The sequence below is a fragment of the Bos indicus x Bos taurus genome, chromosome 13 (assembly GCF_003369695.1).
Source record: "Bos indicus x Bos taurus breed Angus x Brahman F1 hybrid chromosome 13, Bos_hybrid_MaternalHap_v2.0, whole genome shotgun sequence".
Taxonomy (NCBI): domain Eukaryota; kingdom Metazoa; phylum Chordata; class Mammalia; order Artiodactyla; family Bovidae; genus Bos; species Bos indicus x Bos taurus.
Window position 1 is genome coordinate 55,468,516 of NC_040088.1, and position 15,195 is coordinate 55,483,710.

Below are 15,195 nucleotides of genomic sequence, written 5' to 3' on the forward strand. Positions count from 1 at the left end.
ATGGCAGTACTCCATGGAGCTGTAGAATACCTCATGCCCTTTCAAAGCTTTTTTCAGCTCATGTATGCCGGTGGTGACGGCGGAAGATAAATGATTCCCAGCTTCCTTGTATGGTGTGTGGGGAAAGTAAGACACAGAGATGGATTTATAACTTCCTCTATAGCCTCAGGGAAGTTGTTCCTCACACTGGGAATATACCATGAGCCTAGTGACGCTGACTGCTCCGAATAGAGACACATTCTGAAGACTTAATTTCACCAAAAGAAATTAAGTCTAGACACTGTTTTCAGAGTGACTGATAATATTTCTATGGCACATGAGGGAAAGCACTATAAGGAAAGTCTATGACACTCTGGCTAGGGGCTTAGAGAACTGAATGTCTTTCACAGGAAAATAAGAAGCCTGAAATGTTATAGAAATGTCCTGACTCACAAAGTCCTCATTTTCCAAACCCACATGTGTCAACATAGTCAGATCCAGAGGGACTTGAAATGAGCTGAAACATCTTTTTTTTCCCCAAATGGTCACTCTCATACCCAACAAAAAGCCTTCACTTTCACATCTATGGTGTTTCCTTCTCACTGAGGGGGTAGCAGGAAAGGGGTCCATTTAAATCCTCTGTGGGGCTCCTAAAGGGGCTGAGCTCTGAGATCTCTTGGTCCCAAGGGTCATGAGTCCCCTTTATGGCACAATCCCTAACCCACTTTTGCCACATGGAGGGGGTTGCTCAGGGGCATAATCGTCCACTGAAAATGATGTGCAATGAAAGAACATAATATATTCTTAGCATTCGCTATAGACTTTTATCTATTCAGTTCAGGGTAACACTTACAGTTGGACCATGGCATCTAGTGACCTTATCCTCATGGACCCACTCCCTGAGGATCATTTCCACTTATATGAATGATGCCCTCATTCCCTGGTGGATCAGTGACATGTGGAGTCAGTGCCCTTGTCAAAGTTAAAACTGGTACCTTCTTATGAATAGCCCACTGAAATGAGCTCAGAAATATTTCCTTTTAAGGCCTCCACCCCAGAGTATTTCACTGATTAATGTTTATTGAGACATTTATGAAGCATCAATTTGGAGCCAGAGACTATCTCAGGTATGAACAAGGTAGAAACTTCTCCAGAAGACCTCACAGCACTGAAGGAGATAGACAAGTAAATGAACATTTTAGCTAAAAGTGAGTTTCTCAGAAGTTAAACATGGAGCTACTTTATGAATTCTACATCGAGGTATCCACCCAACAGAAATGAAAACATCCCCACACAAAAAAGTGCACAAGAATGTTCACAGCAGCATTACTTATAACAGCCAAAAGGGAGAAATAACTCAAATGTCCCTCAACTGATAAGTGGATAAATAAATGTGGTATATCTGTACAACAGGATTAAGGATTCAGCAGTAAGAAGGAATGAAGTACTAATGCATGTTACAACCTCAATGAGCCTTGAACACAGTATTTGAAGTGAAAGAAGTCAGTCAGAAAAGGCCATGTAGGGTATGATTCCTTTTAGAGGAAATATCCAGAATAGGCAAATCCATAGAGTCAGAAAGCAGATTAGTGGTTGACCTAGAGGGGATGGAGAAAATAAATGGGGACTGACTGCTAATGGGTATGGAATTTCTTTTAGAGGGTGATGAAAGTGTTCTAAAATTGACTTAGAATATACTAAACCTTTATTTATAAAATTATGATTTTGGGGGAAATGGGAAGAACACTGGATTCAGCATCAGAAGACCTGGTTTGGATCCACAAATCACTGGACTTGATTTGTCCAATGACACATTGTTCAAACTTTCCTTTTCTGTTTTCTCCATCTTTCTGAATGATCTTACCATTCTTCTACCCAGTTAGTCAAACTAAAAACTCACAAGCCACCTGAAAAGCACACCTCCCAATCTGTCATTTCCTGAGCTAATCAGTCATCCAGTCTTATTAGATTCTATTCCTTTGATCTCTTAAAATATCTGTCCTCTTTAATCCTGAACCTTCTGCCACTTGCTGACATCATCTCTCACCTGGACTACTGCAACAGCCTTCTCTAAGTCTCTCCACTTTAATCCCTCTCACCCTCCATATCATGGGTGTGATTTTCCTGAAACAAAATCCTCGTGTCCCTTCCCTGTTCAAAATCATTCAATGGTCCATTACTGAGTCATGAGAACAAACACATATATAATCTGTGTGTGCCAGGCACTGTCCTAAGAACTGTGGATGCGTTATTGCCAACTCTCACATCAATCTATGTGCCAGAGGAGGGAATCAGGCACAGAGAGGTAAAATGACTTGCCCAAGGCCATGCTGGGAATGAACTAGGGGACTGGCCCTGAGACATGTGCTTATAGGTGTCAAGCTAGTCTCTCAAGGATGGAGGCCAGACCTCTTCCACCTTGACCTAGGCCTTGGCTGCCCCTAGCTGTTCCATGTGCTCTCCTGCTCTCCTATTACTCGCTGACTGAAGTTTCTCAAAAGGGCTTTACTTCTCTGGGCCCTTTGTCAGTACCTTCCCATCTAAGTGGGCTCTGGAAGTCTTTCAAGCCTCATCTTAGTCATCACTGCTTTTCTAGTCTTCCTGACGCTCTCCACCCATCCCCACCCCATGATCCCTAAATATGAAGTCCTGAAGCTGCTTTCATATTGGGTAACACATATACATGTCTTTTTCTGTCTGGGCCAGGTCTTCCCGGAGGCGTGCGGGGGCTTCTTCAGTTGCAGTGTACGGGTTCAGTAGTTGCAGCGTGCAGGCTTGGTTGCCCCACGGCACGTGAGATCTTGGTTCCCCCATCAGGTATTGAATTGGCGTCCCCTGCACTGAAAGGCAGATTCTCAACCACTGGACCACCAGGGAAGTTCTTATACATAATTTTTTTCTAACAGTTTTTTTGAGATATTAACCACATACCATGCAATTCATCCATGTAAAGTGTACAACTCAATGGGTTTTAGCATATTCATAAAATTATAATTGCCCTAAGAACCATGCTTTTGCCTTGAGGTGGGTGGCCTGTTATACTCCTGGGGTATGATGTCACGAGGAGGTCACCTCAGCAGCACAGCCAGGCGCAGTGAGCAGCCCCAGAGGCAGGGGAGCTGAAGGTAGAAAATGAAAGAGATGGCAAGCATAGATGCCAATGGCTCTAGAGGGAAAGGTCTGGAGGAACTGAGAGATAACACTTGGAGGCCAGCTGTGACTAGACCATTTGGTAGAGCACAGTACTGTAGCTGACAGAAATCTCAGGCCACCAGCCTAGGTATGTAGGAAATGTAATCTTGCTCTTCCAGAACTGAGCTTACATCTCACTCCAAGCCTCCATTCTCCATTCTGTGAATTCTAGACCTCCTGCCCTTTTCTCCCAGGCTGGTCTGAGAGGACTTCCTAGGGCTTGAGATTTCTCCCTAAGCCCTTCTGCGTGGCCAATGAATGCACAGCATCTGATCTTGGGTGGAAAGTACTTAGGACACGTAGGGCAGATTTACTAAAAGCTGGCGAGTGTGTGACAAGCACAGGTGCCTGGCTTAGAGCAGGTGTTTGGTAAATGTTCATGGTTGACATGAATGGAACTAAAAAAGCAGCAAGAAGAACTAGGGTATCAAGGATGTCAAACGTATTTCACACACCCATTTTCTCACCTACGAGTCCCATCAACATCGCTGTCTTGTGGCCCTTCCCTCCTTGAAGTTGACAACCATTTTACCTGACAGATAAATATTTGCTGATACGTTTTCATGGGCATTGCCCCTCTTGGAGTGATCATGCAGAGCCCACCTGTGCCTGGTTAAGTAGGCCAGCCAGTGTTGAAGGGGAGTCCTCTGTGTGCTCCCAGCCACGAAGAAAACAATTCATTTATTTTGTTTGCTCTGCCTTGGCTGTTTTTCTGCTATTAACGTTATTTTCCTGCCAACGGTCCAAGTGGGACGTTACTACACATGTCTAATGAAATGGGAGCCTTGTGTGGGGGGGTCTAGTGATAGTCACCGTTAGGACAATCCTAACCAGTATCCAAAGGTGACTCTTTGGATAGTTCAGAATAAATGACAGTGTTAAGAACAACGCTCCCAAGGGACTGGAGGCTGATGGCCTCAGAGGGCTTGGATGCCATCAGCATTCCCAGTTCTGGGAATGTACTTCCTCCCCTACACAGGGTGTGCCTTTGGGAAGTCCACCCACATTGCGCTCCCCGACTCCTCCGCGGAAGGCTGACTGCCTCTCTTCTTTTAAGTCTTGAGAGGGGTCTGTGCTTCTCTTAAAAGTCGGCATCAGCTGGGGACATGTTAAGCTGGGGGCCATCAGGACAGCACACATGTCCATGTGAGCGTCACCATGAGGGGGGTCTTCCAGCCTTTACGGTCCCTCCTAGCCTGAGAGCTGAATCAAACCCCCCCACTGAGCTTCCCTCCCTCCCTCCTGCATACTTCAGCCTCCAGGGCTAGAGTCCCCACCTCCTCTGAAGCAGATGCCAGGGGCCTTTGAAACTTGCCCTTGGTCTTTGGAATCCTGACTCGGAGGCTGGGTGTTCCAGCAGCAACCCCTAGGGTGCAGATCTTGGAAAGGCCACTTCAGAACTGTCCCAGCTGGGGCCTCAATGACAAGCTCTGCTTCTGTGAGGTTTGCAAGGTGCCAAAAACATCTCCAGTGCTCTGGCAGGAGCAGCCAATGGAAGCCACGGCCGGGACCCCTCCCACACCCCCTCAGTGGCATCCCTGCCTCCTGCCTCTCTCTCTCCCTCCCTCCTGGCCTGCCTGACACACAAGTGAGGACCCAGCAGCCTCAGGGTCTGTAGAATCCTCTCTTTGGTCCCCAGACAGAGCCTCAGCCTTTCCAAAGATGGCCTGGAGACAGCTGTTTCTGATCTGTCTCTCCGCCGTTGCACTCCTGTCCAGTGAGTATGGGGAGGTTCCAGGATGGACCTGGTGTTAGGTGAGGCGGCTTAGGTGGCCCAGGTAAAGAGGGTGCCTGTTGTTAAGAAGGCTGTACTTGTGTGTGCATGTGTAACACAATGCAGCACAGAGAAAACAGCTTGTCTGACAGTTTCCTGGGGAGACTAACTGTGACTGGTACTTGTGTCTAGGGCTCCAGGGCAAGTCATAGGGCCTGGGAAGGACCGTCCTGGCCTGTCTCGGGGTGAGGACTTCCCTTGGGGTGCTGCAGCCCTCATGCTGTGCTCTCGTCCCACAGTGCTGTGGGAGGGGGCTGCTGTGTCAGTGGGCCCGAGGCAGGTAGCAGGACAAGAGGCACAGGAAGGTGAGTACCGGGGCCACCCAAGGCTGCAGGGTGGATGGGTTGGCTCCTGACATAGCCTCGGTGAGCCTGTGCCGGGTGTGACCGGCCTCTCTCCTCGGGTCTCAGACGTGGAAGAGATTTTCATGCAGGAATCAGATGCCTTGAATTTCCTCAAGAAGCACAGCAAGCGGTCCCCCAGATTCCAGGACGAGGTCAATGGTAAGACACTGTGGCCTGCCTTCTGCTCTTGCTCCTTCCTGTTCCTTCTCTCTCCCACAGTCAACTGGGCTGTGGGGATGGCCAGGGTCGGAGGGCTCAACCCAGGTCCTCGAGTGTCAAAGTAACTGTGGCTCTGAGTCAGAAGTTACACCACGTTTCTTTGACTGTAGGTCAGTCTTGACTGCCTATGCCGTCAGGGTAAGGAACAAAGAGGGAAGGGCCACATGACTGCACTGAAGTCGATGAACTGGCCCTCAATTTCTGAAAGTTAAAATGTTAAGAGGGAGAACTTCCCTGGTGGTTCAGTGGTTAGGACTTTGCACTTTCACTGCAGAGGGCACAGGTCAATCCGCAGTTGGGGAACTAAGATTCCACATGCATGTGGAGCAGCCAAAAAAAAGAAAAAGTTATGGGGGAAATCTATGTTCTGGTGGAGTGCAGACACCGCAGCTCAGTGTGTGCTTTCTGGATAATTTGTGGTGTACCTTTATAGCCAAGAGAGCAGCACTGCAGGCAGGAAGAGGCACGTGGGACAGGGAACTGGAAATGTGGGCTTGGTGACAGCTTTGCTGCTAAGTGGCCTTGACCACTTCCTCTCACTGTGCCCAAGTTTCCTTCTTTATAAGCCCCTTATTTAAAGAATGGTGTTCAGTCAGCAGTGTTTTTAAGTTTTCACTTCCAATGCAGTTGGGAGACTTTTGAGCTTGGAAGAATGTCTGCTCAGCCTAAAGTAGGCTTTGGTGTCTACTTGCCTGCCTGTAACAACCTGGCAATGGCCCTCATTTCCATGACCTGTCAACCCTTGAAGGCATTTGAGTTTTCTGTCCTTGAACTAGATTCTTCCAAGGACTCAGCTCTGACAGTCACTGAGTCCAAGGCTTGATTCGTCACTTCTGTGTGTGTCTGAATAAACTCTTTGTGCCTCTCAGCACACTCAGCAAGGTAACTCGCTCAGTGAAAATAACAGGACTGTTTTCAAATGATGGGCAAGAAGTGAGATGAAAATGCTTTGAGATAAAATTAGTATCTATTTATTTTTTAATTGGAGAAGTACAATCCACACTGGAAATATCTCCAGGCCTCACACAATTTGAGATTTAGAGGTTAGCAAATCTCAAGAAACACTGAAAAGACTGTGATGGAGCTTGGACTGTTCTTGATGGAAATGAGAGAAGCAACAGTCTGGCAGACTCCCAGTGGGGAATGGGCGTGAATTTAGGAGGTGAATAGTTTCCATCCTTTAAGGGGATTCAGAACGAGGCACATGATTAAGCCAGAGGTCTGTCACCTGGGTTGGAAGCTCAGGGTTTCAGGCATTGCCCAGGACAACCTGGTGAACACCGAGGACACACCTGAGTTCACCTGCTGTCGCCCAGTCAGCTCTGGCGCTGGGCAGCAAAACAATGCCCACTTATGTCTCAGGTTCAGTAAAGGAAGGCGACACTTTGATAAATGAACTTGGAAGCAGAAAACAGGCATCTCCTATCTCTAAGCTTCTGGGTAAAGACGCAGGTTACTTTATAGTGAAAGGAACTAATCGGAGGAAAGGCACATTCCTGAGGAGGGATGTATTCTAGGTACGCGGTGCATGGTATAAAAACAGCATCTAGCATCTTGTCTTATTCATTGCCGAGTCAGAGGTCCAATTTGTGGCTCTCTTAGTTTCAAGATACTGATTTTGATGAGGCTTTCATTGGAAAGATCCATAGGCAGGAAGGCCATGTGTGGGGAGGGAGAGCTGGCCCTCAGAATGCCTCACACAAATATGGTGTGATTCCCTCACGTCACAGTGGGGAGACTGAGGTGCTCTTGAAAGAATTTCCTCCAGACAATCACAGTTCTCACACTGAAGAGGTCAATGTAAAGATGATTACACCATCTTCAGGCCCTGTGGTGATTTCTATCACAGCAGCCACAATGTTGAATGCAATTTATTTTCCTATCTTTTTCCTTAAGCAGACTACAGACTTCTTAGGCAGAGGGATAGATAGGATCTTTCTTACTTGCTTTTTTAATCCCAGTGCTTAGCATATATTCTGGCCATGACAGGTGCTCAAAGTTGCAGAATGGATATGCAAGTGTTAGTGTCAAGTTGGATTATTCCCTCAGGGAATTCATTTCTATCATCTGAGAAAGAATTCCTAGCTTCTAAGAGAACCAGCAAGCTTGGCTACACTGCTCATTTTATGACTGGAGCTAAATGGCTTCTGGAGAAGGAAATGGCAACCCACTCCAGTATTCTTGCCTGGAGAATCCCATGGACAAAGGAGCCTGGCAGGCTAGTCTATGAGGTCGCAAACTACTGAGCGACTAAGCACACAAACGGCTTCACCTTTTGGGGTCTCAGTCCTCTTAATACACAAAATGAGGTGGTTGGCTGGGATGCTCTCCCAGGTCCCTCAGGTTTTAAAGTCTATGTCAGGGGTGAACCACTGCAGTAAGGCCCCGCATTTAGCCCCTCACAAACAGCCTCATCTGCACCTGAGTTTCTTATGCAGAATGACTGGTGTCCCCCTCAATGCATGTGGCTGCCCCTATTCTTGGGGGCAACTCTCACCTTTCCCTCAGTGGAGAACAGGCAGAAGCTGTGGGCAGACGAGCTGCGGAGAGAGTATCATGAAGAACAAAGGAACGAGTTTGAGAACTTCGTGGAGGAGCAAAACGACGGTAAGAGCTCATCAGCCGGTGACTTTTGGGAACTGGAAGTTTGTGGGAAAACCATGTGATCTGTCTATACTTTTCCTTTTGCTGCTGCGTCGCTTCAGTCATGTCCGACTCTGTGCGACCCCATAAACGGCAGCCTACCAGGCTTCTCCATCCCTGGGATTCTCCAGGCAAGAACACTGGAGTAGGTTGCCATTTCCTTCTCCAATGCATGAAAGTGGAAAGGGAAAGTGAAGTCGCTCAGTCGTGCCTGACTCTTAGCGACCCCATGGACTGCAGCCTACCAGGCTCCTCCATCCATGGGATTTTCCAGGCAAGAGTACTGGAGTGGGGTGCCATTGCCTTCTCCCTACTTTTCCTTTAAGTTTTATTTATTTATGTCCCAAGTTTTAATTAGAGGAGGGAGATAAGAGCAGCTCTACTTTCAATTCGTATCTATGGGAGTCTCAAAAAAAAAAAAAAAGGGAAAAAGTCACAAAAGTAGCTACAGAACCTGAGAAGGCATGGAAAAGGTCAGAACACGTAGGGTACCACTGGCTGGGGACTGTGGGGCTGGGGAGTTTTTGGTTGATAGTATTTTCTCCTCCTACTTGGGTGTGTTCTGTCTCAGTACCTACACTTGTGCCTTCATTCCCAGAGTTGGGTTGGGAGGATTTCAAACTCACTTTCAAGTGGTTTGGATTTACATCAACGTCATGGCTCTAGAACTGCCCATCCTGGAAAACCTAGGACTTCCATATCCCTAGTCACTATTATCAGCGTTTGGTGACTGGTGGAAGCAAACCCGACAAATGAACTCAGTTCTGTACCCTCCCTGCTCCAACCTGAACATCCACAGCCCTCAGGACAGCTCCCCTCACTCATAGCATTGGGCCCCTGCAAGTTCCTGTGTGGTTTGCAAACCCATCCAGTTGCTGCAAGTGTTTGTTTGGAAAGCCTTGGCCTTTGCCTGTGTGTCTCGCACCAGGCAGTCTGCACACCTTATCCCCACCCTCTGTTCCTGGGAGATGGCTCCAGCCTCCCCTTGGGAATGCTGGTTTCAACAGGGCCTCTGGGTGTGGGCATGGGTGGACAGACACTCTACCTTCGAACCACAGCCTCCCACACTGAGGGGATTCGACTTTGTATTTATTGACTATTATCACGTGTCACTCATGGCCAAAAATCCACAGAACATGTACAGGGTTCAGACCGGGCAGGCCAACATGTGTGTTTATTACTTTTTTGGTCTTTCTTGAAACTTCAAGATTGAAATGCTTCTGAGTAAGTTTCTGGATGCAGGTGAGAGTAGGCATTAAGACCCCAGTTACGGTGACCTTTGTTAGAGAAAGTGTGATTTCATTTCTGAAGTCACCAACCTCCTTACTTGCTCGCTCTGGTGCAGTTGAGAGGTGAGGTGCCCTTAGGGCATCTCTTAGTGGAAAGGACACAATCACCAGGGCCCAGAGGGCTGCAGGATCCTGGCAAATCAACTGTCCCAGAAAAAGCTAAGACTGTTGTAACTCGGAAGCAAATATTTCTGTTACAGATTTGTTTAACTTGGTGGACAGCTTGGGGCAAGGCATTTAAAAAATGAGGATGTGGCCTCTAAAATTCTTTCAGTGTTTTTTTTTTTTTAACTCATAGTATTAATAACAGCATTTTATTTTGTGCATTTTTAAATGTTTCAGGTCGAAATCCCTAGCACCTGGATGGAAAATGTTCACTGTTTTCCTTCCACAATGAATCAGGATGAGGGGTGAGGCACCTGAGGGATGCCAGGTCCTCCAGCAAAGCCAGAGGAGACTGAGGCTTAGGCCTCAGGTGCTGCCCACAGACGGAGAGGCTGCAGGACACAGGCCTTCGGGGAACGCTGTGACAGCAGCTGTTGTCATCGGTTGAGCACCTGTCCTGCCAGACTCTGTGCTGAACCACATAATCCTTATGGCCAGTTCTCAGGTCTTACAATTTCCAGTTTACAGTTTCAAAAACCCAGTCTTTGAAAGAATATGTGAATGTCCAAGGTGAGACAGGTAGTAAGGAATTTAAACGCAGGTGTTTGCCAGCAAAGCCCATGTTTTTGTAAACGAAGGATGACCAAATGCATCATAGAGCTTGCAATTATCTTCTATTAACTTTCTCTCTTCCCAACATTTTCCCCAGATACTCAAAAAAAGTGTGGTAAAATATACAGAACATTAAAATTTGCCACCTTCACTTATTTTAAGTGTACAATTCAGTGGCGTTTAGTACATTCACAACAACCATCATTATTTATTTCCAAAACACTTTTATCACCTCAAACTTTGCACCCATTATGCATTAATTCCCCTATCCCCACAGTCTCTGGAAACCTCTAATATATTCTCTGTCCATACACATTTGTCTATACCACATACTTCACAGAAGACAAATCACACAATATCTGTCTTTTTGTGTCTGGTGTGTTTCACCTAGCATGTTTCAAGGTTCATTCATGTTATAGCAGATATTAAAACCTCATTCCTTTTCATGGCTGAATACACACAGACATATCTAGACATTATAGTCTATCTTCTCACATTTCATCTTTTCATCTCTTCCCACATGGTAATTCTGTTTAACTTTTTGAGGATGCTTTTTAAACACTGATGGCCTTGGGATGTCTGCTCGTGGTTCAGTGGTACCTAACAGTGGCTAACAAAGACAGGGAAGTTCATGCAGTCGCAAAGAGTCAGACAAAACTCACCAATTGAACAACAACAGTGGCTAACAGGCAGTCCTGAACTGGCACCAGGAGCCTAATTCTATAGCTTCAAAAATGCATTATTTGGATTCTTTATCAGTTGAGCCACAACGGAAGCCCTATTCAGAAACACATCTCATCAAAGACAGAAAAATTGAGACTTCTTACTCATTAAAAATTCCCTTCTGTTCTTTCTAGCTTTTTACTATGAAACATTTCAAAAATATGGAAAAATATGTATTATAACAAACCCTCATATAACCATCACCCAGAATCAGCAATTATTAAGATCTTCCTGCACTTGCTTGGTCCAGTCCCTTTCCCAATTAGTTCTAACAACGTAACTTTATTTTTAAAGCTAAGAAACAGAGGGAAAACCTCACTCACAATCCCATCACTTGAAATTGACAGTGATTTCCTTCCGTGAGTTTTTCAACAGTATGCTTTTGCAATCTATTTTTCTGCTGCTGTGATTTTGTATTCTGTCTTAGTTGGTGAGTCTCCGGGCCAGTTTTTGCACGTGGCTATCCCGTCTTTGCTGGCTGAGCAGGAACATGCACTGAATGGAATGTAGGATCCTGGTTTTGCTCTCCTGGCAACTCGCTCTAGGCCAGATCTGTAAAAGGGAGGCTTTAGATTTGGCATCCTTTTAGGCCCTTCCAGCTGGGACATTCTGTCACCCATGTACACAGGCACAATGGTTCATGTCATGGGGGCAGAGTGGATACTTTGGGGGACTTGATGGCTGTGCCCAGATCCGAGCCCTCCATCCTCACATGAGGACTTCATCTCTTGTCCCCAGAACAGGGAGAGAGAAGCCGGGAGGCTGTCGAGCAGTGGCGCCAGTGGCATTACGACGGCCTGTACCCATCCTACCTCTACAACCGCCACCACATCTGAGCTCAGTTTGAGGGACACAGAAGATTGAGCCTGAGACACCCGCTTACCCCTGGTATTCGGGCACCTCTCCCGCACACAAACAGGCCCCTTCACAGGGCCTCAGTCACCTAGGGCCTTCTGTTCTCATGGATGGAAACGCCCAGGCTTGCGCTTCTTGGCAGATGATTTTCTGAGGTGAGCAAAGGCCTGTGGGGCCTCTTGGTATCCCTCCTAGAGGTTCCCTGTTGCTTCACCATCGCTCCCACACTGAGACTCCTGGTCCACACAAAGATGAGAAATCACAGTAGAGAGAAAAGATCGTGTATCTGCTTACAGCTTATGAATAAAAACGCTGAGTCAACACTGTATCGTCTTCTTGAATCTCATGCTGAGTGGCGCCAACTTGTCCCTCCCAAATGACAGTGGGGCTCACACAGACTTGGGTATCAGGAAGCTTGGACTTGGGAGCATGTCTCACTATTTCATCAGCCTGTCTCAGTAGTTATGTGACTGAAAGGGACCTGTAAATGCAACTGTTTGGGTAAAAACCATTCTCTGAGCCCAGGTGCTTCTCACGTCTCTAAAAAGTCTTAAGGTTCAATGGTGGTTTCTTAATGGCATCAATCAAAAGCCAGGGTTACAGTGAGGCCAGCTGTAACCAAAAGTAGCCAGCAGATAAGGTTCAGTTTTAGTACCATCTCCTTTTTCTTCATAGTGTTAGTTTGCTAGAGCTTCCGTAACAATGTGCCAGAAACTGGGAGACTTAAAATGAACACTTATCCTCTCACAGTTGTGGAGGCTGGAGTCTGAAATCAAGGTGTTGGCAGGGCCACACTCCCTCCCAAGGCTCCAGGGGAGGTCCTCTCTCGCCTCTTCTAACTTCTGGGGGCTCAGCTGTCCCCTGGCTTGTGGCAGCATTGCTCCAGTCACTCCTTGCACCATCACATGGCCTTTACTCCCCATGTCTCCACACACTCCTCCCTCTGTCTGTGTCTCTTCTCTTGTTCTAAGGACACCCGTCGTTAAGGGCCAACCCATTCCAGTACTTCTGCCTGGAAAATTCCATGGACTGAGCAGCCTGGTAGGCTACAGTCCATGGGGTCGCAGAGTTGGACACGACTGAGCGACTTCACTTTCACTTTCTGCTACCTCAATAACAGAATTACATCTGTAAAGACCCTATTTCTAAATAAGGTCAATATTCACAGGTCTCAGGGGTTTGGTTTCTGTGTATCTTTTCCTGGAAAACAACTCAGCCCGTAACAGTGCCCTCTCTTGTTCCAGTGGCTCTGCCTTCCTGCCACAGACTAAGCACTAGGTTATTTCCAGCCTTGCTCCCAACTGTCTTCAGGGATTCCACACTAAGAATGCAGAAAACTCAAGAACAACGTTAAGTGGGCACCTCTGTGGGATCAGAGGATCATCTTTCTTCTCAAAGATGAAGAAAAAGCACCCACTCCTGGCCATCTCCCAGTCCCCTCCCCTGGGTCTTCTGCTTCCCCCTTGCCTTGGGTCCCTAGCTGGTTAGTCCAGCCTACTTTGGAAGCCGGTTTCCAGGCCAGTATAGGGCAACATTTTTTTTTTTTTGAGAAAAAGCCAGCTGAGGTGGAGCAATTAGTTAGATCTGGACACTTGGCAATGAATACAAAGTAACTTTTTTAAAGACTAGGATAAAAGTCTTGAAAATACTCTAGTGATCAAGCAATTATGCACATTCCAAATTGCCTCATGTATAGTCATCACTGTATTTCCTCACACAAACTCCAAGCAGGAGCTGAACTAGCCTTGAGAAGGTAGGAAGGGGACTGGGCAAACTACCACTAAATGGTATTACCTGGGCAGGGGGAAGAGGGGAGCCACTCTCTTCTTAGGAGTCCTGCGATTCATCATTTGGAGAGAGAGGCTTGGGGCACAAGTGAAGACCCAACACAACAAAAGTCAAAGCTGTGCCAAATTGTTTTAGACATGACACAATTGTGTTTGCCTATCGGCAGCTGAGGCTTACAGTATTTTGATTATGCTCTTTTGGGGATCACTGAGATGTCTGCTCTAATGTTATGCAAGTCTTAGATGTCTCTGTGTATGTAAACTCAACCTAAACCAAACCAAAAGGAAATCAGTGAAACCCAACCTACTCAATCCACATATTCCCAACAGCCACCCACCTGCCTCTGGGCGTGTTTTCAACACACAGGCTTTGTAGGAAACCCCCTGCTCCCCACAGTGCTCACTGCAAGTACCAGGCACTTCAAATTAGGTGAAAGCAGAAGAAAAAAATGGCAAGAAACAAAAACTGCAGATGCTTCAGTACTTCATTAGTTTTTTATTATCTGATGAGACTGAAATTATTTGGAAAGAATGAGTATTTCTAAGTTTTGGAAAAAGCTAAACAGACCAAAATGGAATTCTGCTGTTTGTCCTCCACCTCTGCAGGCTCTGGTTTACACTGGAGAAATCAGTCAGCTTGAGGGGGGGAAAAGGTCAGAGATCGTCCTCTCTGAGCTACAGGGGAGACTCAGATGTGCATCCCACCCACTTCCTATTCCACTCTGCAAAGTAGCACGACAGGGAGGCTTGGCAAATGGGCCAGGTAGACCCCCTGTGCTCTCCATAGCGAGGCTCCCTCATGTACCCAGCCCCACACACAGATCAGAAATTTTTACTAACAGGCATGCAGGAGCCACAATGCCTCTCCTCAGCTTGGTTACCCAGGAAAGGTGGGTTACCTGAGAGACGAGGTTGTTATGGGGCAGGTGCAAGCTCTGCTGACAGCCAGCTCAGGTCCTGAGCCAGGGTTGCTGGCTGCTGGGTGGGTCTATCCTCTATCCACACAAAATGCCCTCTTGGTTGGCCAAAACTCAGACATCATACCAGTAAATTCAGTCCCTGACCTTTAAGTTGGTAACCCCAAGTTACGAGGGTGTGTGTTTTCACATGCCCAGATGTTACTACAGAGAAAAGGCAAAGCACTGCTCTCTCAGCTCAGCCAGGGAACAAGAGGAGCCACAGATTGGCTCATATGGTGACAATCACTCAGCCGTTGCCTTCTGGCAGGAGAGCCAGCAATTAGATGCATGGCAGCCGATGATGAGGTCTGACTCAAGGCCATACCCTGCAGCCACCTGGGTCAAAAACCCTGCTGCATGCAGAGGAGGGAATGCTGGAGTCATAGATGTCAAACACCAACAACAGTCTAGGTGAGTGGCCAGATCAAAATAACAAAATGGCCCGTCCTGGCCTCTTCAGTGACTACGTTTGGCACGTTAACTCGAGATAAAGATCTCTGGCAGAAAAAATTCTGAGTTCTACCCCCATCCTTAACAAGGGCTCCACTGTATCTCAGAGTTTTAGAATTTCTTCATTCAAATCCAATTGCAGCCATTTCTCGGGCAAGGAGAAAGATGCCAAAGGAAACAGGACTGGAATCTGGGCAGCAGAATTTCATAGGAAATACACTAATGGAGAATCCATATTTTCAGCAACTGGCCTTATCAAAAGGG

General features: G+C 46.9%; 1 protein-coding gene across 1 annotated transcript; it reads left to right on the plus strand.

Moving 5' to 3' along the window:
- Positions 1-4,738: 4,738 nt before the first annotated feature.
- Positions 4,739-12,058, plus strand: UCMA (upper zone of growth plate and cartilage matrix associated). The gene is made up of 5 exons (XM_027559914.1): positions 4,739-4,888; positions 5,185-5,250; positions 5,356-5,448; positions 8,017-8,115; positions 11,619-12,058. Exons 1-5 carry the CDS (start codon positions 4,834-4,836, stop codon positions 11,714-11,716), a joined length of 411 nt encoding a protein of 136 aa, XP_027415715.1. The 5' UTR covers positions 4,739-4,833; the 3' UTR covers positions 11,717-12,058.
- The last annotated feature ends 3,137 nt before the right edge of the window (positions 12,059-15,195 follow it).